We start from the raw sequence: 27,698 nt of genomic DNA, 5'->3' as shown, positions 1-27,698 counted from the left end.
GTACAGCAGGACAGATGTCTTTACTCATGCAGCCAGCTGTTTTTTTTTGGGTGGTCTGGGCAGCCGTGACATCAAACTGTGATGAAGGTCAGATCTTAAGGAAGACCGAGAAGAATCCCAGGTAATAATTTTATATCTCTGTACAGATAAGGATCCCACTGGTTGGGATGGCGCCTCTTTGTCTCCTCTAAATATAGCAGTTTGCAAAGCACATGGAACATGTGGTACCTTAACATTTGCAAAAATATATTTTCATATATTTTTTCCCTTACAGATAGACAATATAAATAGTAAATTACATGTGGAATATATACACGAGGACAGAAAAATTACATTGTATAAGCTACACTAACATAAAGTGCAAAGATATTATTTGAACAGGCTGCAAGCATAAAGTTTTTATTCTGAATAAATGAAAAGATACATAGTGCCCCGCCCTGCAGGGCATCTTCTAAAACAGTGTTTGGGTAAAACCATCCTCAGGCTCATCCAAACGTGTTCTCACATTCCCCAGAGTGTCAGTTGATTTGTCAGCAGGTGAGGTGCATGACTGGAATGTTTTGTAATCTCTCAGCTGGCCTTCTTCTTTTTTCGAAACTAAACTTGCATTAACCCACATCAGAACTCCGGATTCCATCAAATGTTCCCTCACTTATCACCTGACAATCCTTTTTTATGACAATAAACCTGCTCCAACCAGAACACTGTCAGCACAGGATCCTCTGCAAAAATGTGTTTACATTTCCAAGCAGGAGTATAATCAAAGTTCAGTTGTCAAAATAGTCTCCTTGGATCTCCTTGGAGCTCCCTGATCATTTACTGATGAAGCAGTAACTTACATTCTGGCATACAAAGCCCCTGAACCTGCCAGCATGTCTCTCACACCTCATCTTTACTTTGCTAAATCAAAGTCACTGTGAAGCAAAAAGACACAAAACCTGAAACCTTTTGAAACCACACACAAGACTCATAACAAAACAGCAGCATCCAGAGCTAGTGATTATACAGGCAAATCCATTTCAAGAGCAATCAGTAAAGGACTTTGCACGCACACTCATAAATCCAACATTTTTAGCACCTCCCACAGAAAACACACCCCCTGTGCTATTTTGTATTCCCATGCCCTTACTGGATTGCATCTTTGTTTGACTTTCTTTTTTTTTTTGGCCAAGTCTTCCAAACCCTTATGTAATCTATAAGAGTAGAGCACAGATGTGTGCAGGCTGGTTGCCATGGCGATCATATCTTGCTGTTCTCCAGGTGGGAGTCGATGTGCTTGATGAGGGCATCATCAGGGTAACCGACAGGGAATATCAGCTGACAGAGAGGGCAGCTTCTCATGTCGCTCTCCTCAGTCTCCATCCAGAGCTGCAGAGCACACACACACACACACACACCAGAAATATCCATCATGACAAATCACATGTGGTCCACAGCGTACTCTTTGCACTGCGTAGTATTAGTCAGACTGTGGGAGGCAACTAACATCACACAGAGAGTAATCAATTCAGACTTACACAACAGTAAATCTTACAATGTAGTAAATTTAGAGAAAAACAACAGAAGAATAGTCCTTGTAAATCTGCATTTTGGCTTTTTTTCATTGGCTTTTGGATCATTGTACAGAGTAAAATTTGCAAAGAAAAAATGCTTATGAGTCTTGAGTTAAGTTAAGTTACTCCTCACAAATGCCACCACACTTTTACAGAAGCGTTTCCTCTTGGGTTTAGCTGAGGTGTGTTTTATGTTTAATGTCTCTGACAACCCTAAGGCACTTCTTTGTGTCCTCGCAAACCCTCCCAAACCTGTGAGCAGATGTACTGTCACAGTAAAAAGAAAGTACACCCTCTTTAAAGTCTATAGTTTTACATGTCAAATGAACAACAACACATGCAATATTTCACTGTCATTGTATATTTCAAAAAAATTTAAGCCAAAAAAAGCAGGTGAGCTGCAGCAGGTGCTGCTGATGATCAGTCCTTGATGAATTGATCATTTGGTGTACAAGGTGTACAAGGTGTACAGACCTCTATAAAAACAGACATTTTGACAGTTTACTGCATTTAGGTGTGTGTTAACACAATGACAAGAGAGAAAGACATAAACAATAGTGTTAGAGAAGCTATGGTTGCTGCATCAATCTGAAAAGGCTCATGGGAGCAAATAGAAAGCATTTAAACAGCTGCCGACCTTCCTAGGAGTGGAGATGCTCAGAGATATTGAAAGCCAACAAAAAAAGAAGAAGAAAACCAAGACCTCCATCTCGCTCTGCAGGTTCCAGTTAGCGTGTTAAATGTCAAATTTCATGAGGGTTGAAGAAGACTGAACAAGAACAGATTGTTTGGAAGGGCTGCCAGTGCTATGGCATGGCTTGGTTTTTCAAAGCTGCATCTTAACAAACATCAAGTCTTCTAGTACAGAAGACAGCAGCAAATCTACATGGGAATAGTTAAATAAGTGAATGTCCAAAAATCTTAATGAACTGTAGCAATGAAGAAGAATGGGTCAAAATTCTTTCACAACCATGAGAAAGACTAATAAAGTCATACAGGAAACCATTACATCAAGTTATTACTACTGAAGGGGGATTTACAAGTTATTGAATCATGGGGGGGTACTTAGTTTTAGGACTAGTTGGCTGTGATACACAAACCAAAGTATTCAAAAAGAGTATACTTTCTTTTTACTATGACTGTTGGTAACCTTTTGACCCTTCCATTTTCACTGCCACCAATGTACAGTTATAATCCCATCATGACCGTAAATTTCCTAACACAAGTCAATATGCAGATAGCTTTGCTCAGACTAATCAGACTCAATCTCTCTTTCATCCTCTCTGTCCTGTCTCCCTCTTCTTTTCCTCCTCTACCCAGCCGACTGTCAGCAGGAAGGTTTTCCTTATAAGTCGAGTCCTGTTCAAGGTTTCTTCCTGCTAAAAGGGAGTTTTTTTTGCCACTGTTGCTCTTAAGGGGGTTCAGGCTCTGGGTCTCTGTGAAGCGTTGTGAGAAAATTCTTATTGTGCTATATAAATTGAATTGAATTGAAGTGAATTAAATTAATACTAGCTCTAGACAAGTAGAGTCATCTGAGTCTGACACAACAAAAGCCCTTTCCTTCTGAACAGATGTGCAAGAAGAAAAGTTAACATAGAATAAAATCTAATCTATGTCATGTTTGTGCCCAGGTTTACTAGTTAGCTTTGAGATGTCTTAAGGCATGTATTTTCACTCTGGACAGGATCCAGGAAGTTGATTCCCCCTCTGTACTCAATGCACAGTCATAAGACAGTATCAAACTTCTCATCTCCCAGAAACAGGGCCATTATTTCTCAGCACATTTACTTCTGTTAAAGGAACTAAGACCGTAAGATGATTGTGACATTAAGTGTGAAAAAGCCACCCTTACTGGAAAGAGCTCGGCATTGATAACGGCAGTTGTGATGAAACAAGCCTAAGATGTAAAAATGTCATGTGTAACATTAACTCTTTAAACTTACATTGATCGAAGGCCAAGACTGGGCATGCTCTGCTGACAGGTACCCTGGCTGTGGGTGGCAGCTGAGGGTGTTAGGCCTCTGAGGGATGGGGAAGGCCGAGCAGGAAGCAGGGCCCCTCATGATGTTGCTGGGCACTGCTGCAGACAGCACACCCAGTGTCCTTGGTGGGCTGATAGGATGTGGACAGGTCCACTCCTCCTCATCTTCAGAGGAGGGTGGAGGCTGGGGGGCTGGTGTGGAAGAAGGGGCAGGCTCAAAATGAAGGTGGGCAACATCTGACAGTGGAAATGGCATCTCCCTAGAGTGGCGCAGTGAGCTCTCCCCGAGCCCCCCGTCTCCTCCTGCACCACCTTGATGGTGGGATGGGGATCCTCGGTGCTGCAGTCCACTGTGAGGAGAGCCCACGTGTTGTGCCTGCTGTTTTGGGTAGCCCTCTACATAGGGCCGTGGCTTAGGCAGGGTGGAGACTGGATCCAGGGAAAAGCGGGGTGGGCACTGGTAAGCTGAGGGGTCTGCAACCTCTGAGTAACTGCGCCGGCCCTGGAAGCTGGCTCTCAGGTGCTGACTAGGTGGCCGACAGGAGTAAGAGGCTGGCCCATTGTTGACATCCAATAGGGGTGAGCGGCGGTGCATGTCTGGGGAGAGGCGCTGGAGCACCGGAGAGCGTCTTTGTTGGATTGGGGAGTGGTGCGGAGGAGGCGGCACAGGTGAATGGCGCTGTGAGATGGGCGAATGGCGCTGTGATACCGGAGAATGGCGCTGGTGGTGGATGGGAGAGTGACGCTGGACTGAGAGGGACAAAGAAAACATGTTACTGCATTACTATAGATTGGGTCGACATGAGTGCTCTCACTGTTGCTTCTGCCATTGCATTATTGGGATATGAAGAAGAGTCATGTAGATGTGGGCACCTAAAATACATTTGACCTAAATACTTACAGTGGAAACATAAAACCCTAACAAACTTAACCTTTTCATTTATTTAGTTGCTAAAGATCATGTGGACAAACCTGCTGGGAAAAAAGGGCTGCTGGAAAATATTTAGTGGACAGATGAGACCAGAATATAATGATTTGTCTAAAATGAGAAGCTTAATGTTGGAGAAAGAATGACACTGCATTCCTGTACATGAACCATCTGTTAAACATGGTGGAGGTAGTATCATGGTTTGGGCCTGTTTAGCTGCAGGACAACTTGCAAGCAATAATGGAACAATGAATTCTGAATTATACCATTACTGGTATACCAGTGAATTCAACAAGGAAATGTCTGTGTGTGAGCTCAAGACAGTTTGTTATGCAGCAAGACACTTTAAAACACATCAGAGATGACATGATTGTGTGTAATGTGTTTAAAGTGTTTAACATTCCAGTGATAAAACAGTCACATTCATAGCTTTAACCATCACCTTTTCAAGTACATTAAGAGAAAAATGTGAGCGTTTTTGCTCAAATATAACATTTTCATGATGGACAACTGCTGGTCCCTTGATGGTTCTCTCGGTGTGTGGCACTACAACTGCTAATTTGCATTTTATCAGTTCTTACAAAACAAACCTTAAGATGTTGCGGCAGGATATTCAGTTCATAGAAATGGGAGCTATGTTTCTCTCTGTGTTGTTGAAAAGATGTATCTACACATGTACAGTTGTAGTATTTCCTGTAATTACAAGATATGTTGATGATGAGTCAGTCGGCCCTGCAGTCACCACTTCAGCTGCACTTCCCATTACAAAGAGGAAACATCATTTTTGGCTGGTTGGTTGAGGTGTTAAAAGGGAGGGGGTGTTTGTGCTCTCCGAATAAGGAGGAAACTGTCGAATGGTACTCTTCATTTTACGCTCACGCATACACACAGCACCCAGGAGAATTTTTATGGCTTCACACAAATTCCCACTTCCCCAAATATTTCAGTTTATCTAAAATATTTTTATTGTTAAAAAGGGGGCAACCGAAGCCATTACATGAGTAGCAAATCATTAAGAAGTGTAGATTAAAGTGGCACAGCCTTAGAAAGAAGTCAAATGCAGTTTAGAGTTCTCTGTTTCCCCACAGTTGCTAAAAATCTGCACCTTATAGGATAAGCAGTCAAAGCATGTTGTGCTTCTTGGTTTGTGGTATGTAGTAGTTGCACAGTTGTGAGACATTGGCTATAGTGGCAGGAAGAGAAAGGTGTTGCACACTAAGTTTTATTTTACAATATGTCTGTGTTAGTTCCAAAGTTTTTTTATGTCAAACAAACAGAAGTGGAAGCTCAGAGCCAGACATTTTTGTGTTATTAGAATGAAACACTGACAGCAATAATGTTTTATTCAAAAGGAATTTAAAAATGTATCTAAATTTGCAATATACCATACTTCAAACATAAAAAACAGATTAGACTTGGGGGTATCAATGGTAGTGATTCATTAATGTATGGATTTTTTATATGTTCTGTTTACTACACATTTTGAAAGTGTGTCATAACTGTTCGTGTAGGGTGTAGCCATGAAGCACTGAGCTGATGTTTACCCAGGGTTTCCACATGTTGATGTTGGGTATGCTAACCTGGACTAGCCTGCTCCTGCGTAGCTTTCCTTAGAATCTCTGTCTGCTTGGAGCTCAGGGCTTGCAGACGTCCCAGCTCCTCTGTTAACTCTGTGTAGGCCAGAGCCAAATTCACCCTGAAGGAGAACACAGTAAGAAAGGCAATATTATCATCATCACAGTCACCGGTATTATAGTACTGTACTCGTGGAGAAGTAAGGTTTCACAACTACACAAATCTTTGCCTACATAATGTTTAATAGCGTACAGTGTTTGAAGCTGCAGCACCACAAACACATCTCTTTAAACTGAATGAATTCTGCTGCACGGACACAGCTCCACAAATTAAGCTGGCTAATTGAGAGGCTCATAGGCTTATATTTTTAGATTGCATGTCATAGCACATAATTGAAGTGCATGAAATCACACCATTTCATGCAAGATGTGTCATGACTCTCTCAGGGGCCGTACTGACAGAGGAACTCTATTTCTAGAACCATAAACAAGGACGGCTGCCTTTACAGGCTCCTCTGTCTTTTAACCATGGCAACAAGCTGACTTTGTCTCTGCTCATTAGCTTGAAAACTCATCATAATAGAAATATAAAAAAAATATGTGATATGGGTAGACATATTATCTTAACACACTGCGTAGCATCTATCTGATAGGATGCCTTTCTCATTATAAGAAGCAACCTTTTTAAGTCACTGCCCTCAAATCTGATAAGACTCCATTTATCTCAAACGTCTCGCCAATTTTTATAAACTCCTCAGTGCTGATCTGAAATTGACTCATTTCATTATTGACAGTGGTAGATAAGAATGTTTATTAGCTGATGGGTTAGACATGAAACCTTGAAATGTAACCTGAAATCTGTCCAGATAACCCGTTTAAGCTGAGTTTGAGTAATAACTACTACAGCAGAGTCTTTCAAAAATCATCATTAGCATAAAAAATAACACGTGCAGCTCTGCACTCTTTCAGTGATCAAGTCAACTTAAAAGGCAAATATTTACTCAGATAGCTGCGACTTATGATAACATGAAAATAGCAGTGAAATGAGGATGTTGTTGTGCAGATTGTGAATCGATAACCCACTGAATCTTGGTTAATGAGAATTTGACTCAGCTCGTTCCTCCATAGAGATGGTGGCAGATAAAAAAGTGCACATGACACTTCTGCATATCCTGGTGTCTGCATAACAAGGAATAAACTTCTACTTCAACACTGGTACCATATAAAAACACTTCAGTAAACTGCCTACGCAGTATATAAAACACAAACACACATGTTCTCTTTCAGCGCCTGTTCTTGCAGCCTGTATCTCTTTAAAGACACCAAACATGGCTGCCATCACAACTTCCTTACATATTTTTAAATATTTTAAAAATAAAGCCAGGGACCCCATTTCAGAGAAATTCAAAATTTCATAACAAATATGATGATAAGTCATATCTTCCACTGTTTTGTGTGAGGCCCACCTAGTTTTCCAGCAGAGTGTTCTGACTCACACACAGAGTGGGGGTTATCAAACCCCCCTTCAGCCCCCAGCATCCTTCTTTGTGGCATGAGTTGGTGGAGCTTGGTTAAGACACTGAAATGATTCAGGGTCATGTAAAATAAATCAGCATTCTATTTGCGGCTTTGGATAAAAACCTGCTGCAGGCAAACAGACATTCAACGCATCAGTAGGAAAATGATAATCATATGTACTTACTGGCATGGTGGGTGGAGCATGCAGTTTTATATTATAAAATATTAATGAATTTTCTTCCTGTCCTTGCTGGTCTTGACTGTCTCTCAGCGTCAGCTCTGTACTTCTAAATGCAGCCTGATGTTTTTGACAGTTTAGATTGAAGTCCCCCTTCCTTTTCACACTTGTGCTGTCTCACCTTTGAATTGTGTGAGAGTGTTTTGACTGCCTTTGTCACAAACTCAAGTCAAAGCGTGTACACCTGCACAGCGATGTTTCTCTTATTGTCTAAAAATACTGTGCACACATGTCTGCACGTGTCTCTTTTTTTTTGTATTTCCATTTTCTTCTTGCTACTGTGTGCATACTGTACACTGTACACTACGGTGTGTAGGAGGGGTGTGATAATGCAGAAGCAGCATTGATGAAAGGCTTGTGCAAGTGGATCGATCAGGTACACAAGTATGCATGTACACTGTGTGGGAGATGTCTGTGGGAGGAATCTGGCCTCTGATCTGATTAGAAGTTTTAAAGAAAGAGCCGTCGCCGCCTCGCCTCTGGGATCTGACCTTCTCTTTGTTAGCTAACAAATCTGCTTCAGTTCTGTCACTCACATTGAGGACAAGGTCTCAAAGTGTGTAAAGCTAACACGTGTAATGGAGGTCCACATGATGTGGTGGTAACGCTCCTATAAACTTTCTGACCCCACAGAGGGGGCAGGTGTGTAACGGCTCTTGTGCTGTGGCGGGGACTTTTCACTGCAGTCCAAAGTTCAAACTTACACACTTTCAGCTGAACACAAAGAAGTGTCAAACAGTCCTCACACCAAGCCTCAGTGACGCAAAAGACACGCTCCTCTACACATCGTTAAATGAATTCATTTGGGGCCCTCGGAATTTAATCTTCTACCACTATCAACGTTTACATTTTCACTGAGAAATGGGAATTCCACTTGAACCTAAAATCTTCATGTCGTGATTTATTGGAAACGATACTGACTTTCTGAAAGGGGGATTAGTCAGTGCCTCTGAAGGAGCGCAATGTTACCAGGTGGCTGCCAGCGTGTGGAGCTGTATGACTTGTGGTTGGTGAAGCCAGCTTGCTCACGTAGTATTAGTTGAGAATGAGGCAACTGAAAGTCAACTAAGAAAACATGACTGGTAGTGAAATTAGCTGTCAACTACAACATTATGGTTATTGTATGATGTTAATATTTTCTCCTCTTTTACTTTCATCCTCTCTGTCCTGTCTACCTTCTCTTCTTCTCCTTTACCGTGGAGACCATTAGCACAAGGGTCCCCTTTATGAGCCATTATATAAAGCACCTGAAGACAAGGCCAATACAAGTTAAACTGAAGTGAAATCAACCAATCAAACCAATGGAAAACAGGAGAAGAGCAATTAAATAAAGTAACTTTTCTGTTGTTGGAAGTAGAATTTGGAACCTTTCTGGCATTTGCAGTGGCTCATTACAATTTATTAACTAATTCCTTTGCTGGTTTTATATTTGGGAGCTTAAAAAACTACCACAGACATTAATTAATAATTTTTTTAGCATTAAAATGTGTTGCTGATTTTAAGAGCAATGGTTACATGTTACTATTATCCACAGCACACATGCAGAAAATCCTCTGTATCAATCTGTGCAGTTTACATTAAATGAGCCAATTACAAGAAAAAGGATTCTAGTGGGAGTGTGTGATATATTTCTTGAGTAAAACCAAAAGGTGACCAAGGCCTGGAAAAAGCAGTAGGCTTTCACCACACATTAAGTACAAACTGCAAAGGCAGGCACACCGTTTACTTTCAGTTTGCTCCCCATCGAAACACTTCTGGGGTTTCACTGTGTGGGAGGCTGCGGCCCAACCTGCTGTGGTTTTACTTTTTTCTTTGACTCCTTGTAAACATGTGATGATTGGGGCAAGTTGATAAGGAGATTACAATCAAACTTGTTTTCTGTAAAGACAGCTACATGACTGCTCAGGACTTCTTTTATTCAATTGATGTTGATGAGAACATGAATGCATATGCACACTCTATTTAGGTTCAAAGTTTACAAATACACCAACTCTACTCTGTGCTTACACTGCCCCCTGCTGCTCAGGCTAATCTCTTGCTAAAACACCTACTTCCAGTTGAGTACAGTATTAGATTACACATCACATGAAGCCTTTGTGTGTAAGTCGTAGCACTAATACTGCATTTGAACCCTGTTAGCCAACGATGGAGAGCTTGTCTACTTTCTAATGAGCCCCCCCCCCCCCCCCCCCGCACGCTGCCCAGAGATCTGCTGTGGTAACTTACTGCTCATCTCCCACCTTCTTTATCCACTCCACATCACACTGCTTGCACGGAGAAGTCATTTCCTGTCGGCGTAAAGCATGAAATTTGATTAGCATAAAGGTGCTGGTGGAATACTGGACAGACTGACAGCAAGAGCCAGCATTAAGACAGCATATTTGAAGGTAACATCATCAGAAAGCTGTGCATGCGTGTTTATCTATGCATACTGTTACTGTTACTTTTTGGTTGTTAAATATCAGTGTTCGGTTCAGGGAGTGCCTCATGCTAGTGGAGTAAACAAGTAGATGAAAAACAAGCCTGCACTGACCCTTTCCCTCTGGCTGTTCTGCAGCTGTCTCATCTCATCCTTCAGTCTCTCACACTCTGCCTTCAGTTCCTCCTCCCGCTGACACGCCCCCTGAGCCTCATGCCGCGCCCCTTCTAGCTCCGCCTCCAGGCGCTGCAGCTTCAGGTCAGACAGAGTGTCAAGGCTACGGGAGCTCTGAAGCGTCAAAGCTGGACAGTCCAGCACTGGGAGCAAAAAAAAAGAAAAGAGATTAAACATGAAAAACAAAATGCTGCACTTTCACTGCTGACTGCTGCAGCATTTGTTCTGTGCATGGGTGTTGTACAATAGTAAGAAAGAGCAGCAAAAAGTAAAAGGGCAGCATCTTTCAGTTAGTACCTGGGTGATGTGATCTGTGTGGGCATGCTATTGATTCAGCTCCGCTCACACAGACTCAGTCCTTGAGCCAGAAGACATTGTATTAGCACAGCAGTATCGTTTTTTTCTCTTCTTTTCTTTGTATCCCTCCTACCTCTTCACCAGTACACTCATATGCGTAGTCACAGGTGCAAACATAGTGTATGCAGTCTGCATCATGACATATTTTTCACATTAATCAACACTGTTAAGGGACAGATAATCTTTCTTCATATATACATGACAGTTACAGATGCCTGCAGAATTATACCTCAGTAACGGCATCTGTTGAGGTGGCACGCAGTGACGCATTTTCTCCACGTTTCAGCCTCCTACATCTCTGATGAGAGCAGAGTTTACATCTACTCCCTCAGCTGAAGTTAACACAACCTCTTAAAATCCTCACTTTTTCTCTGTTAAAGTCTGTACTTGAAACTTTTTTGAATTTTGTAGTCAAATGATAACATCACAGGTTTTCAAGCATTTGGTATAGTCACAATAGAGATTGCAGATGGAAGCAACAGGATGAATAACAGCAGATAAATCCTCAAATTTGCTGAACCAACCAGTCCACTCCAAATGGTTTAAAATGACTCAGTTCCAATCACTAGCACACGCAGAGATTACAGGTCTTGTCGTGCTCCTGTGAGTGAGGAGTAGGAATAAAATGTCCAAGATGGTTCTGTGTGACAGACTGAGGGTTAACATGACCTCAGATCAAAAGCTTTGCCAACAGATTGGAGCTGAGAAGTGATTTTAATACATACTGTTATTACTTGCTCATTAGTCTCCAACAGAATTTATCAGAATTTATAAGTGTTTGTGGATGTTCTACCAGTCTGTGGTGGCCAGTACACTTTTTATGCTGTTGTCTGCTGGGGGGTATCATAAACAACAGGTGTGCTAACAGGCTAGACAGACTTATCAGGCGGGCCGGCTCTGTGGTCGGAATGAAGCTGGACTCCCTGGTGACAGTGGCAGAGAGGAGAACACTAAGAAAACTTCTGGCTATTGTGGACGATGCCAGTCATCCTCTGCACACCGTCATCAGCGCTGAGAGAAGCCTGAACAGTCACAGGCTGCTCCTCCCCAAGAGCAGGACCAACAGACTCAGACTCCTTTGTTCCCCGATCCATCAAACTTTACAACTCTGCTTTTGGCAGGAGGGGGAGAAGGAGGAAGGAGTACAGCCCGCTTGATACAACACACATGCAATAATTTGTGTATAATTTGCAATAAAATGTGCAATAATCCATCTGTACCATCTATGCTGGTGTGCAATGTTTCTACATAATTCCTCTTATCTTTTATTTTTTACTGTACTATATTCTATTTTATTCTATTTAACTCTTGCTCTGACTGTCTGTGTTGTATTGTTGCTGGTACCCAAATTACCCTGAGGGACCTTCCCAAAGGAATTAATAAAGTATATTCTATTCTATTCTATTGTAAGCAATTGTTATGCACAAATTTGGATTATAAAGACAACACTGTTTAAATATGGGAATTGTGCACATATTTTTGAGACCTGATGTGGAGTGAATGTTGCAGCATCATGGTAAGACCTCTAATCCATCTTCAGAGAGGTGTGAGACATCTGTGCAATGCCTTATAAACAGCTTTCATCAAGATTGTTTCATCACCTTTTGTTACACTATATAAATACATATGACAATGGGTGGACAGTGACTCACTGTGTGCGTCAGGGCCGGCGTGGAGCTGCAGGTACTGCATGTCTTTGCTGTGCAGCTGCATGTTGAGCTTCTGCAGGGAGCTGTCTCTCTGCCTCAGAACAGACTCCAGGCTCAGGATGCGCTCCACATGCTTCTCCACCAGGCCGGTCTGTGATAACACACATTTTCAACACCTCGTCTGAATACACACATATGCAAGATATATATGGTGAAACACACATTCAGGCGACTGTTTTTTTTATTTTTGGTTCACCCGCCTACTTTAACACGTCTTAGTAGCACATGCTGCTTGTACATAGCCATGTCTCTGCCTGACTGTTTACTGCTACTGCCTAAAACTTCAGGCAAAACTTCAATAAAGTGCAAATGAGGAAGTTTAGAGGTGACTGAGGCCCAGTAGGTAGATGAAGTCACGTTGAGGGCCACTGCCACAGCATCAGGTGACATTGACACCATGTCAGTCCTTGGCAGGATGCAAGTTCCAGTGTCTCTGGTGCACTTCATCCCTTAATCCCATCATATAAAACAGCTGAGGCCGTTCTGTATGTTAATGACCTTGCTTTCATATCAGATGTTTTACCATCACAGAGGGCATCTGGGGAAGTTCAGCCAGACAATCTGTTTATTTGGAAGCCTCTGCCGGAGCTGGAAACAGCCTTCATTTGTAAGCAGTTACAAAAATGAGCTTCACACAGTTTGACATATTATGAGGCACAGAATCAAGCTGCTTTAAATACTAAGTTTTGTATTCTGCTTGCAGGAAGAAAAACACCAATTAAAGAATGTGCTGAATTAGAGCTTTTGAAAAATGTTTGGCAACTTGTCTCAAAGAATAATCTGTCTATCCAAGATATGCTCATACATTATGTTCTCATGAAAAACAGTCAAAGAGGCAGAAAAACTGTCCAGCATCCACACGTTTTCTGGATGTGTGCTATGTATGTTTGTGGATGGATTTTGACAACAACATTGATTCAGTTCATTGAGGTTTTCGGACATGCACAGTCCCACCACAGCATTTCAATCAGGTTGAGGTCTGGTCTTTAACTAGTCCATTCCAAAACCTTGATTCTTTGATTTTCCGTCATTATGATGTACATCAGCTGCTGTGTTTTGGATCATTGTTCTGTTGTATGACCCAATGTCCAGGTCCTGTGGCTGTAAAACAAGTCTAAACCATCAGTCCTCCACCACCACCCTGCTTGACAATGTGTATGAGGTGTTTCTGCTGAAATGCTGTGTTTGGTTTTCAGCAGACATGGTGGTGAGCATTAAGACCAAACAACTCCACTTTGGTCTCATCTGTCCATAGGACATTGTTCCACAAGTGCTGTTCTTTGTTCAGATGCAGTTTAGTGAACCTCAGTGCTGCTTCCATGTGCTTTTTAGACAGAAGAGTCTTTCTCCTGGTAACCCCTCAAACAAACTGTACTTGTTCAGTCTTCTTCTAGTTGTGCTGTCACATTAACACTGAGCATGCTCAGTGAGGTCTGTAGACTCTGACATGGTTTTTTGTATTTCTCTGATCTTGGGCTGAATTTGCTGGGACGTCCACTCCTAGCTGCCTAATACGGAGACCTACTATGATCAGATGTTTTTTCATTACTATGATTTTAAACAAAAAAGAAAGAACAAAGGGGGTACTAACTTTTTAACATGGCTATATCTGGTCCCCTTCAGCAGAATAAAAAAATTGCAAGATTTAATAAATGAGCCATGTGACTGATGTGTTAGGCTACTGTAAAAATAACTCATGTACAGTGAACTGAATAATGCCTCTGACCATCTTGTCGAGATCCCTCTGGAGGTTGTTCTTCTCCATGTGAATCTTCTCATACGCCTGGATCACATCCTCCAGCTGCTCCTCTCTCTCCTTTCTTTTCTGCAGCTGAACCCAAAAAGAGAGAAAAGTAGCTGAAAAGAGGCTCGACACATATATCCCATCACTTTTCAAACTTCCACACAAATAAAAAAAACACCAAAAACTTCCATTCTTAGAGTCTCTTTAGAGACTATTGTGTAACCAAGCAAATTTAGGACACTGAAATCCTGACACCTCAGCATGTTAAGCTGCGCCTCCATCATCTCCACAAATCAACAATAGTGTTCATTGTACTTAATACAAGCATTCTTGATGTCTTGCTGCTCTATTCTCCCAACAGTGTGCTATAATAAGAGGGTGAGTATCACTGCATGCAATGATCACAGAGTGTTTGACAGATCGGAGGGCAGTGACGCACACCAGATTGAGCTTTTTATTGAAAAATATGGTCACTTAGAACAAGGATGGGAGCAGCAGTGAGAAGGACAGAGAGCCAGCGAGGCCAAAGAGCTACAGTATATCACTGCTGTGTGTGAGGAATGTTCAGTGTGTGTATGGTAACATATATAACTGGCACTATGGCCGTCTTGTCAACAGCAGCATGATAGAGGAGAGTGGGACTACACCAGACATAAAGAGTAAAAAATAAAGGATACAGCTACAGCATATAAAAACATTAATGCAGTCAAAATCTAAATATGAACAAAGACATGGAGCACCAGTTAAGTTGAGGTGGGCGGGCAGCTGAGACAGCCCTGACCTGTCACTCAAATGTTTCAATAATACTTTGATGAGTGACTTGGACCTGTCTCTTGTCAGCATTTCACAGATTTGGTGTTTACTGTAAACTACTGTTGCTGGTGTATTATTATTCACATGTAAAAGTCTAAACCATGATATAAATGACCCCAAAAAATATATATCTTATATTCAGAACAATTAAAGCTTTTAACAGGTTTCATTGTTTCTTTAGTTTAGTTTCATGCTCTTTTCTGCTTGGGTCAAACACACAACAAAAATCTAGAGGCACAAATGAAAGCAATGAGTGCACCTTTAACACCACTTCTGACAGACAATACATCACCCCTTAACTGACCATCACCTTCACAGAACAGGTGTGTGTGTGTAAGCTCTTATAGCGGGGGTCTGTGAGCTGTGGCACATTTGATCACTCTGAACGGGCAGTGTCAGAGCCCCGTGACCTTGTGCGTCCCCTCCCCACATGAATGACTTTCTGCTGCTGCCATAAAGTTTTTCCTATCATTTTCTGGCTTTTTTTGAACACTGCTCCCTCTACCAGTTTTACCACGGCCATCCTGTGTCTCATTTTTTTCCCCATGCTCTCATTCATACAGTCATAGGAATAGTGGTGTTACAAGCGAAGGGAATGAGTAGTCGAAGCTCATTATAGGTTCTGCCATTCTTTTCTCCCACTCCAGGCATTTTTAGACAAGAGTTACACTTGAATATAAAAGGCTTCTCAATCCTCATGGAATATTGCTTGTATGTTAAATAATACCCATTAATTTATAAATGTGATGAAAAAAAAAGATTTGTTGTCTTCAGCTTCTGCTTTAAGACAGTGTACACATTCAGCAAGAATCTTGGCCAGGTTTAGTCCCAATTAATACAGCATCTTAAAAATAGCACAGTAATGTGGAAATCCCATGTCACACCGCTCCTTGGACGCTTTCTCGAAAACATCCAATCAGAGTAATTTTGCTCAGACAGCAGCTTTAGTGCTTAATTAGTTTTGGACATCTCTCAGCGTACGTCCACCAGGGTTGGCCTGAATTCACGTTTAATTCAATTAATTCAAAGGAAGGGAGGGATTTCTGCAGAATTCAAGCTCATGGTGTGATTAGGTATTTAATCACCCCACAAATTAATGGACTTTTTTTTAACCACCCTTCCTCTTTCTCCCTCTCTTCCCGCCCCTCCTGCTGTTCTCCTCTCTCCTCTTACCTCGTGGGTCAGGACGTTGACTCTCTGCTGCAGGTTGCCATTTTCTGAGTGGAGCAGCACTGTCTCTTTGCTCTCAAAAGAGCAGTAGGAATTGGTGTCCTCCCCGAACTCACTGATCATCGGGAACTGCAGGAACAGGCATACAATATAATGTAAAACAACACAGTGACTGAACTATTTTGCTGAATTTTATTTTTGTTTATATTCCACTTTTTTCCAAAAGTATTCTGCAATTTTTCATGATTTCACGCTGTGATCATGAAAGATTCATCTTACATCCATTTCTGCATGGCCCAGTTATCACTCAGAGGACCATGGTGTAACTGATGTTATCCTTTTATTTATTAATTTTTCTTTGAACTAGATTTTATTTTTCAGTGGTTCTGAACGTATCTGTGAATCTCCATGGCACATACTTTTAATCACATTTTAGAATTCCGTCCCACACAGTGAAATCTGGGAGGGAATATGGCTCTGCTTTGTCATTCTATCCATCACTTTGTCCATCTGTCTGTCTGTTTTTCTTTCATTTTTTTTTTTGACAAACTTTGTAAAAGATTTTTCAAAAGTGTTTTTTCTAGCACAGCAAATCAGATTTCATCCAACTCATCTCATCTCACTGGTAAGCAAAAAATGTGCCTTTTTTTAAATGCAGACACCTATATGAACATGCTATTGTATTTATGCCATCAGCATTCTTAGAGATGCAGGACACTAGGTGGATAGCTAGCAAGCTAATGTTAGCAAGCATGCAGGAGCAAGCATCAATGTCATTTTTTAATGGCTCAGAGGAATAAGCTGCGTCAGGCTTTGGACAACATTTGTTAGTAGGATCAATGTCTGCTTGATAGGATTTGTTGACAAGAAATACACAATGTATTTCTATCTAATCACATTACAACACAACATATTGTATGTGATAATAAAAGGGAAGCGGAGGTGCAGTGAAATATTACATGAACATTTGCAGGTATAATTGCATTATATACAGCTTCATTTAAGCAATTGATTATGTAATCCTAACTGTAGAAGAAGAGTTGGTGGACTGTGTCACATTTTCTGCATTTTGTCATCTGTGTGTCTGGTATAGTGTTAAACTGTCGTTGTTAGCAGAAGGCAACATAGAAATATATATATATAAGTTATATAACTACATTCATGCTAAATGAACAGATGTACATTTAGAGTGCCGACCATGAGTGCAGCGGAGAGCTTTTCATTTTCTCTGTGCTGATGCAATGTCTATTTGAGGAGCAAACAACAATTTTCCATTTAGCAAAACACCTCTCTCTGCTTGCTTTAAAAGTAAATGTTCACAACATGGACAATTCCCCCACCCCCATCCCCAAGACACCTAGACACTGCCGAACCCTGAACATGGGTTCTCTAATTTAAAGACACAGGAACCACTTTCCAGCAGCTGGGGATTCTTGAAAAACCTCTAATTGTGTGACAGTTGAAGTTAAATAAGTATACAGTGAAAATGCTACAAAAAAGGCTCATGCTGTATTTACATAGGCACAGGTGTGACAAACAGCCAACATCTGCACCTGCTTTCCCAAAACCAACACCTGTTTCCGTGGGAATGGCTCCGGATCAAACTGCTGCTCAAGTCAACAGCCGTACTGCAGCCCGAAGCCTTCAATAACAGCTGCTCACTGAAATGATGCAGAGATTCTGACGTGGCATGCTGTGATTCCAGCTAGTCATCATTTTCATTCCTGATGTTAAAGATCAATCCAAAAAAAAACCTCAACATGTATGATGAGGTTCCCTCACTGCCAGTGTCCCTGCATCTCTTTGAAACGTGTTTCTGAGCATTAGGCAGCTTGTTTGATAATTTTGTTCTCAGAAACAAGCTGCTGCTACTCTCCAGATTATTGCAAATTTCACATCACAGCTCCTTTGGTAGATAATTCACAAAATAAGGAGAACACCAAAGAATAATGATAATCAGAGGAATACGGGGTGGATATCCCCCACCACATAATCCTTCATTGTTCTTAATTTCAGCTACTTATCTCATCATTATTTCCCTTTTTTCTCCCTGTTTGCCAGTGCATCCCTCCGCCCCATGAAGCTCCTTCTTTCCACTTCTTTCTCCTTATTTTCTCTCCTCCCACGCTATTCCTTTATGCTCATTTGCCCTGTCCTCCCTTGGTTAAATCTGCGTGCTGGATTTCTGCTTCACCTGCTTTCTCATTCAACCAAAAAGAAGTCTGATTTCCACCACCAAAACCTGCAGGACCAGCAGGGTGGAAATGTTCACACTGTCACTGACTGAAGGCAGTGAGATGTACTGCTGAGTTAACAGTGAAAAAGACTTGTACAGCTCCTTGTCTTGAACTCTTATGACCCCTTAAAACTATGGGACATGAACATCCTTCATACACTAGATATTTCCCTACAATTTTCCCAGATGTAATTTATCGAGCCAATATTGTCATTGTCAGCAGGACTATGGGTCGTATTCTGGGGGGAATGATATATCTGATCGTCGCTATTCCTCTCTCTATTCTCCTTTATGAGTGAATATCATTCTTGAATCAAAATTGTGCCCTCTCTACAGACTGTTGCTTAGTAGTGGAATTTTTCCTTCTGGATTCAAACCTACTGAAGCTTGCCTCCTTTCATCTCTGTGTAGAAAAACTCGGCCTCAATAAAAAAAAAAAAAACTCAGAGTAAGTGGACAGCTTCAAAGACTTCCAATAAATAAAAAAAATACACACTATCCTCCTCCTCAGAGTCCTTCTGTCTGTTGCCAACAAGGACAAAAACAAATGTGATGATTAGTTCTTAGACATGTAATATTTTGTGGGTTTAGAATGAGAGTCCTTCACCTTGATCTCATACATCTTCAGCTTCCTCTTGATACTGCTGTTCTCACGCTCCAGGCAGGCCAGCCTTGTCTTGATGTCCTGATAGGCACTGATAAGGGCAAAGTGGGATGCTGAGTAGACGTCGTCGGGGGGCAGGGGTGATGACCGCCACACCACGCTTCCGCATCCATCCTCTTTAAGACCTCCGGCGTCACCGCCTCCTCCCAGCAGCCCAAGCTCTCCTCCGCCGAACAGAGACTGCATTACTCAGAGCCTCAACCTGAAAGCAGACACAGACCGTCATCCATTTTTAAATCGCCAGATTGTTTCCATTCAATTAAATGTACCTACCAAAAATAACACCTTTCAGCAGAGGTCAAGCACTGGTAGTACCTCAGCAATCTACGTCTCACAACAAACATGTAAAAACAAAGCAGTCTGCTGGCAAAAAAAAATATTAAAATATTCAAAATCAAAGTGGTGCAGAGAGACATGGGAGGATGAGTGAGGGACACTGAGAGATTTAAAGAAGGCTTTCTGTGACTTCAACAGCACAGTGGGAGCAATCATCCAGTTATCACAACCTCAAATCACACTGCCAAGCAGTGGATGAGGAAGTGAGATAAAGGTTTCAGAGTCTTTAAAGAATGAAGAAAAACCCTGTAATTCAACACACACACACATACATGTGTTACTAGCTGAAGTCTAGAATACAGTATGTATTTTGTTGCCAATAGACTCAGACTTCACAACAACAGCTCTGCGGCTCCCACATATCTTTAAACCACGGCACACACTAGCTTTCAGTGTTCACCCACATGACAGGTCTCCTGAAGCTCCAATGTATCAGCACTGTGCTGCTCTGCCTCCAATGTAATGACAAAGCTTTTTAAAATTAGGATACCTCAACATCTCATTTTACTCTGTAATCATCAGAACAACAATACTTTATCAGTTCCAAGAGATCTTGGCATGATGTTTATATGTGAAAGTACATACAGTTGGAGACAAATGTTAAAAAAAAGTGATTATTTTACAAATATTTCCCAAATTCTAACAGAGCAAAAATGTTCAAATCAACAACTACCAGGGTAATTTCTTTTTAGCCTCCTTAAGAACCGGTGTCAGAGGTTTTATCAAGAAGTTCAAAAAGAGTTAAACAGAACAAAACACTAGAGTCCTGCACAGGAATGGACTGTCAGGTTATAGACCAAGACAAACTCCACTTCTGCAGAAAAGACACCTCTAAACCAGTGTGACGTATGCTAGAGACAACCTGGATACAGATCACACAGATTGGAAGTGTCTCATTTGGTCAGATGAAACAAAACTAGAGCACTTTGGTCACAGAGATGTTGTCTTTGTTTTCTACAGTCAAACACGGTGGTGGCGGTATGATGCTGTGTGGTTGCTTCAGTCTGGAACTGGGAATCTTGACAGGATGGAAGGATTCTCTGAATATCTAGAAAAGCATCAGCAGTAAATCTAGATCTTGTTTGTGCTGTTTGTGGTTTTCTCTTCCAACATGACAGCAACCTCATACCTTCATACCAAATTGCACAATCCGATTCAGACTTATATTTATACCTGCACTACAAATTGCACATTTTTGCTTCTGCAACTGTGTTTATATTTATCTTGCTGTAAATAATGTTGATACTGTTTCATTTTTACCGTTAGAGGTATATTTGTTATTTTTTTGGTATGCTTGAGTGGCTGTATTGGCTGTAGTGGATGCTGCAACATTTCTATTCTATTCTATTCTAACCTGAAGCAGACATCTCTTCTGGTAAAGAACCACCTCCAGGAGAGCAAAGTAAACATTATTGACTGGCCTGTATGAAGACTAACATTCAACTCGAAACCTGTTGGGTGTACTAAAGACCAGGGTCTGTGCCAGGAGACCATCAGATCTGGAGGATCTTGAGAGATTCACCAAAGTAGAATGGGCTAGGATTCCTCAGTAGACATGCCTCAAACTTAAAAAACACCTAGTGACTCCAGACTGTTATCAACCAAAAAGGAGTTAACTATCAGGATCATTTCTAGGTTTGGGAAATTCATTTTGGTTTTGTGTACAAGGTAAAATAGCCTTCTAAATGAAATGTAATCACTTAATACTAATAATAATAATAACAATAATTCCTTTGCTATAATAGAACATGGGAAATTATTGAAAAGCAATGCTATTTTATAAAAGCCAACTGTAATCAGGATAATCCTGATTAAGTCCTGATTAAGGCACAGAAAAGCATGTAAATATTCACTTTCTCCCACTCAGCCTGAAGTTCAGAACCATCGTCTTCCTTCTCATTTTGCACTAGCTACATATGATTTTTGGTGAGCATACCCTACGGCTGCATGAGTAACCGATGCTTGCACTCTAGCTGATATGTTAATCAGGATCTGATTTACATATGTGTCGGTTTTGTACTCTTGTTCCATTTCACAGTGCTTAAAAAAACATGAGCTTTGACAGCTTACGCTCCATGACTGGCATGATGAATGAGCCGGGCAGTTAGCTGACCACACTACATCACAGCCAAGCAGCGCTGGCCTCCCGCTCCTGCTCAAAAGACTCTGGGCAATGCTGTCAAATGTGATAAATGGCACCCGTGATGTCACTGCAGTCTTTTAATTCAGCCACAGTGGGAACATGTGCACAAAAGTCATATCAGACATAGTGAGGCACACCAGTGTGCAGTTTGATTTACGGGTACTGAAGCAGTTACACAACAGCTAGTTGATTTGATGTATACTGGAATGGATGCCTTCCTGACTCCCAGCACTGCCTTGTGAGTCAGCGATTGCCTACTGAGCTATTTTCATCTGCTCCCTTCCTCCACGGTGCTATTTTCCTTGTGTTTCAAAAGAGAGGGGAATAAAGCCTCAGCCAATCTCTAGCTCTTTTCCTCGCTGGTCTAACAGGATGATCTAACAGGATGACTTTTGACTTCTCTCTTTCAGACCTACCAGCACCTGAGGAAAAGGTCTACTACAGCAGATGTCTGTCTGAAGACGCCGTAAAGCAGTTTAGGACAGCAATCCTACCAGTACTCCCCACAGTCCCAAGTACTGATGGGGGTACCAACTTAAATGTTACTCCTGCAGAGCTGGACCGCTTTGTCAACAACACTGCAGACACACTACACTCAGTCTTAAACAGGATTGCTCCACTGAAGAAGAAGAAAACTACAAACCAGAAGAGGCTAGCTCCGTGGTACAACTCAAACATCCGATCACTGAAACGGATTACACGTAGGATGGAGAGGATGTGGCAGTCCTCTAAATCAGATGACTCCCGGAGGGCCTGGAGAGACAGTCTGCTGACGTATAAGAAGGCCCTTCGTAAAGCCAGGACAGCCTACTATTCATCACTAATAGAAGAAAACAAGAACAACCCGCGCTTTCTCTTTAACGCCGTGGCCAGGCTGACAAAGAGCCACAGCTCTGTGGAGCCTCGCATTCCTGCAGCTCTTAGTAGTGAAGACTTCATGAGCTTCTTCACTGATAAAATCACCACTATTAGAGGACAAATCAACCACAATCTCTCTGTGACCGCTGAGGATACACCGCCACTTCTGGAAACGGATCCTGATCTAACTCTGGACTGCTTCGCGCCCATCGGCCTCCCTGAGCTGACCACCAGCATCAGCAAGTCTAAACCTACTACCTGTCTTCTGGATCCGATCCCTTCACAGCTCCTCAAGGATGCTATTCCTCTGATCGGAGACTCTATATTAGGACAGATCAACTTGTCTCTGGGAACAGGATATGTACCACAGGCTTTTAAAACTGCTGTGATCATTCCGATACTTAAAAAACCTTCACTGGACCCGGACGTCCTAGGAAACTACAGACCGATCTCCAACCTCACCTTTATCTCCAAACTACTTGAAAGAGCTGTTGTAAGTCAGCTAAACGACCACCTGTGTAGTAACAGTCTGTTTGATGCTTTCCAGTCTGGTTTCAGAGCCCATCACAGCACAGAAACAGCACTGCTTAAAGTCACCAATGACCTCCTCATGGCATCGGACCGGGGTCTCGTCTCTGTACTCGTTCTACTGGATCTCAGTGCTGCCTTCGACACCGTAGACCATCGCATCCTGCTACACAGATTGGAACACGAGATCAGGATTACAGGAACAGCACTGCGCTGGTTTAAATCATATTTATCTGACAGATTTCATTTTGTTCACACTAACGATGTGTCTTCCACAGGTACAAGGGTTAACCACGGTGTTCCACAGGGTTCTGTGCTCGGACCGATCCTGTTCACCCTCTACATGCTCCCTCTAGGATACATCATCCAGAAGCACGGCATAAACTTTCATTGTTATGCTGATGATACCCAGCTGTATTTATCCATGAAGCCTGAAGAAACGGAGCCGCTAGTCAGACTACAGGCGTGTCTAAAGGACATAAAGGACTGGATGTCCTCCAACTTTTTACTATTAAACTCAGACAAGACTGAGGTCATTGTTTTTGGACCGAAACATCTCAGAACTAGTTTATCAGATAATACTTTCTCCCTGGATGGAATTACTCTGGCCTCCAGTACGACTGTGAGGAACCTTGGAGTTATCTTTGATCAAGACATGTCGTTTGTCTCTCATATTAAGCAGGTCTCCAGGACCGCTTTCTTTCACCTGCGTAATATTACTAAGATCAGGAGCATCCTCTCTCAGAGTGATGCTGAAAAGCTCATCCATGCTTTTGTCACTTCAAGACTGGACTACTGCAACTCTTTATTGTCAGGATGTCCACATTACTCCATCAACAGTCTGCAGCTGATCCAGAACGCAGCAGCTAGAGTTCTGACAGGAAGCAGCCAAAGGGATCATATCTCTCCTGTCCTAGCGTCTCTTCACTGGCTCCCAGTGGACTCAAGAATACACTTCAAGATCCTTCTTCTAACCTACAAGGCTCTTCATGGACTTGCTCCATTGTATCTGCAGGACCTGATTGTACCATATGTTCCTAATAGGACACTCAGATCTCTGAGTGCAGGTTTACTAGTAGTTCCTAGGATTCATAGAAGTAGAATGGGAGGACGAGCTTTCAGCTATCAGGCACCGCTATTATGGAACCAGTTACCAATCTGGGTCCGAGAGGCAGACACTGCCTCCACCTTTAAGACTAGACTTAAAACTTTTCTGTTTAGTAAGGCGTACAGTTAGCCTTAGACCTAGTGTGTAGCACAGCTATGCTGCTCTAGGCCTACGTTGTCGGGGGGCACAAACATGATCCACTGAGCAGTTTCCCTCTCACCCTCTAACCTCTCCTTTTCTCTCCTTAGTCTGGCTCACACTGGTCTCAAGACCTGGATGATGACCTGCAGTCCGGCCCGTGAAGTCTCTCTTGCTCTACGTTGTCGGGGGGCACAAACACGATCCTCTGAACACCCTCTGACCTCTCCTCCACTCTCCTTAGTCTGGATCATACTGGGTAATATCGTCTCATAATCTGTGTTAACTGTCTTCCTTGTAGTTCTGTGCCTCGCTCTCGCTCTCTCTCTTTGCAGGGCTCAAGACCTGCATACTGACCTGCAGTCTCTCCTGTGCTCATCGACTTCACTAGCCCCTGCTGCTCATCTTTACTATCAAATTACTATTCCTACTTATGGACCGACGATATATATAGATATCATTACAATATATCACTGTTTCATCTTGCTGTCATGTTTGCTCTGTACTGTATCATGTTTGTATCATGTTTGCTCCTCCCTCTCTCTCTCTCTCTCTTTCTCCTTCATCCTCTCTCTCTCTCTCTCTCTCTCTCTCCCTCATCCTCTCTGACTAGCAGCAGGACTGGTTCCCCCTTAAGTTGACGGGTCCTGCTCAAGGTTTCTTCCTCTTAAAGGGAGTTTTTCCTTGCCACAGTGCTCTTAGGGGGGTTCCTGTGAAGCGCTTTGAGACAATGTCTGATTGTAATATGCGCTATATAAATAAAACTGAATTGAATTGAAACTGAATGATCCAAAAGCACTCCCACGTGCACAGGCACACACACAAACATGTCTGCGTGCACTGAGCCAAAACACACACACACACACAAAAGAAAAAAAAAACAACAGCAGTGAGGATGAAAACCGTCCGTTTGATCAGACGACATTTTCACAGAAGGACTGTGCCAGTCACCTGCCAGCTGCCTGCAGACTGGTGTTTACACTGGGAGAATATTAGGGTCCTGTGATGTGTTCAGTGTTGACATCGTGCTGTCAAGTCTGCTGCTGTTTTCTCTGGTAAACACACCCTCCCTCTGATATCATATCTGCACACACTGTATATCATATAGCAGGAAGAAAGACTTTAAACTGTGTATGTCATAAAAAAAATACATGGAGCTGTTTTTCAACAAGTATAATAGAAGTATGGAAATAGGAAATGAGACATGAAGCAAAGCTGTTAGTCCAAATCAGCATTTCTTTTAGCCATGACAGGAAAAATGGCAAAAATGACCTAACCTGACTGATATGAAGCCTGTATGACTGCCTATACGGTATGCAAATTAGAAGGTTTATTTATTTATTTCAGGGAGAGTGCATATTAATTAAGGTGGGATTAAACAAAGTTTTATTTTTCTACTTTACATGCATTTGCAGTTGCTGTTGTAAACCAAAACAAATCCAAGGCACAGAAATCCCAATTTATTATCTATACATATAAAAATTAGATTAAACCATCAAGTGAAGTCTCATGTAGGGGAATCTACTGTAGATATGCACATCTATATGTGTCTCTGCTCTCTCCAGCTCCCGTCCTCTGATACAATGACATGCAAAGACAATGCAGTGACCTCTGATAAATGTGCCTCCACCACATAGAGTGAAGGACAGGCACTCAGGAGCTTCCACACTGTCTGTGCTCCTCTCACTGGCAGCACGGAAATGAGGCACTTATCACACATACATGCTCACACAGCTCTTCCTAAGCTCCCTCCATCCTCTGCTCTCTGCTCCTCTGCCCAAAATATCCCATCATCCAGCCCCCTCCTCATTTCCAGGCTTACACTATCCACTCCATTTCCTGGACCTCGGGGCTCATTTGCTGAGGCTCTCAGGGCCCTGTTGGACTACAGATGTGAAGGCAGATTCTTTCCCAACCAGCTCCCTGCTTCATTACAGCGATTACCACAAGAAGTCATATATTACCTGGAGCCCACATGGCACCCGCTACTCCACTGAGACTACCTCAGCTATTCTTTCTCTCTTCTCTTCCCCTTCCTTTATCTTCAGAGATTAAAGCCTCAACCCCCTCCTCACTGAAAGGGCCATGTAGCATACTGCTCAACAGACTGGAAAGGTTGGTGCGATTTACCGGGACTGTGTTTAACTGGTTCAAATCTTACCTACATGGTAGGAACTACTATGAGTCAATTGGTAACTATGAGTCTGACCGAGCTGAGATCACATTCGGGGTTCCTCAGGGCTGGTTTTTGGACCACTTCTGTTCAACGTCTATGCTGTCCCTAGCTCAGATCATAGAACATCACAACATCTCTTATCACTTATGCAGACAACACACAACTTTATACTTCAGTGTCATCACATGACTTCAGTCCCTTACACTCACTAATTAAGTATATTCAATAAATCAATAAGTGGATGAGCCAGAACTTTCTCCAGCTCAATGCTGACAAAATAGAAGTGATTGTTTTTGGGCCTCAAAAATGAAACAGCTAAGATCAGCGCTTACTTTGACTCCATGTCACTGAAGGTTACAAACCAAGCTAGGAATCTCGGTGTAGTTCTCGACTCAGGCCTTGAATTTTAACACCTATGTAAAAGCTATTACTAAGTCTGCCTATTACCACCTGAAAAACATTCCTAGGTTTTTTTGTCCAAACAAGACAGAAAAACTTATTCATGCAATTATTTTTCAGTAGGCTGGATTAGTGTAATGGCGTCCGCACAGGTCCTAACAAAAAATCAGTCAGGCAGCTGCAGCTGGTCCAAAATGCTGCTGCTAGAGTTCTGAGTAATACCAGGAAAATGGACCACATCACACTGGTCCTCAAATCACTGCACTGGCTTCCTGTGAGTCAAAGCATACATTTTAAAACTTTACTCTTGGTTTACAAAGCACTGAATGGTCTTGGACCAAAATACATCCTGGACTTATTGGTTTCTTATGAAGCATCCAGACCCCTGAGATTATCAGGGACAGGCCTACTGCGTGTACCCAGGATCAGGACCAAAACCAACCAAACTTCCTGAATACCTGAGGTCTGCTCAAACAGTCACTTTATTTAAGCCGGGCCTAAAAACACTTTTGTTCACTGCAGCGTTCTTGTAAATTCTTATATATTAATCTTATTTACTTTCTATTCATTGACTGCTGTCTTAACTGCACTTTTCTCATCTAATCTTTCTCATTTAATTTTTTTGGATTTTTCTATGTTGTTTCTTTTCATTAGGTCTCCCCAATGTTTTTTTTTGTTGCAAAAGCCAGAACAATTATTTAACAAGGTCAGACCTGCTGACATTTTCTGCTGCCGTATTCATCTAAAGGTTTCCTCAACATGAGGTTAAATAAACACACAGAGAGAGTACATGTCTTTTTGAGAATATTACATAAACCAATCAGCTCACCAAACCAAAAACAGTCTCCATTCACACCATTTATACACACATGCAGCTTTATTAAGCATGGAGTGGGATGAAAATTTGTGTCAACCCAAGTGTCATGTCTACACC

The 27,698-nt window shown here is 42.0% G+C and overlaps 1 protein-coding gene across 1 annotated transcript in view; it reads right to left on the bottom strand.

The window, feature by feature from the left end:
• Positions 1–594: 594 nt before the first annotated feature.
• Positions 595–27,698, bottom strand: part of tbkbp1 (TBK1 binding protein 1) — a 44,127-nt gene continuing 17,023 nt past the window's right edge. Inside the window, exons 2-10 of the mRNA XM_028432222.1 lie at positions 19,022–19,280; positions 16,182–16,307; positions 14,178–14,282; positions 12,395–12,542; positions 10,326–10,528; positions 10,019–10,080; positions 6,043–6,158; positions 3,497–4,284; positions 595–1,368 (exon numbers count right to left, since the gene is read on the bottom strand). Coding sequence (XP_028288023.1) covers positions 1,240–1,368; positions 3,497–4,284; positions 6,043–6,158; positions 10,019–10,080; positions 10,326–10,528; positions 12,395–12,542; positions 14,178–14,282; positions 16,182–16,307; positions 19,022–19,264 — 1,920 coding nt within the window. The 5' untranslated portion in view covers positions 19,265–19,280 and the 3' untranslated portion in view covers positions 595–1,239. The remainder of the gene's footprint in view (positions 1,369–3,496; positions 4,285–6,042; positions 6,159–10,018; positions 10,081–10,325; positions 10,529–12,394; positions 12,543–14,177; positions 14,283–16,181; positions 16,308–19,021; positions 19,281–27,698) is intronic.

Source organism: Parambassis ranga, chromosome 19 (genome assembly GCF_900634625.1).
Source record: "Parambassis ranga chromosome 19, fParRan2.1, whole genome shotgun sequence".
NCBI lineage: Eukaryota > Metazoa > Chordata > Actinopteri > Ambassidae > Parambassis > Parambassis ranga.
Note: the sequence above shows the minus strand (reverse complement) of the source record. Positions and strands in the feature narration are given on the sequence as shown.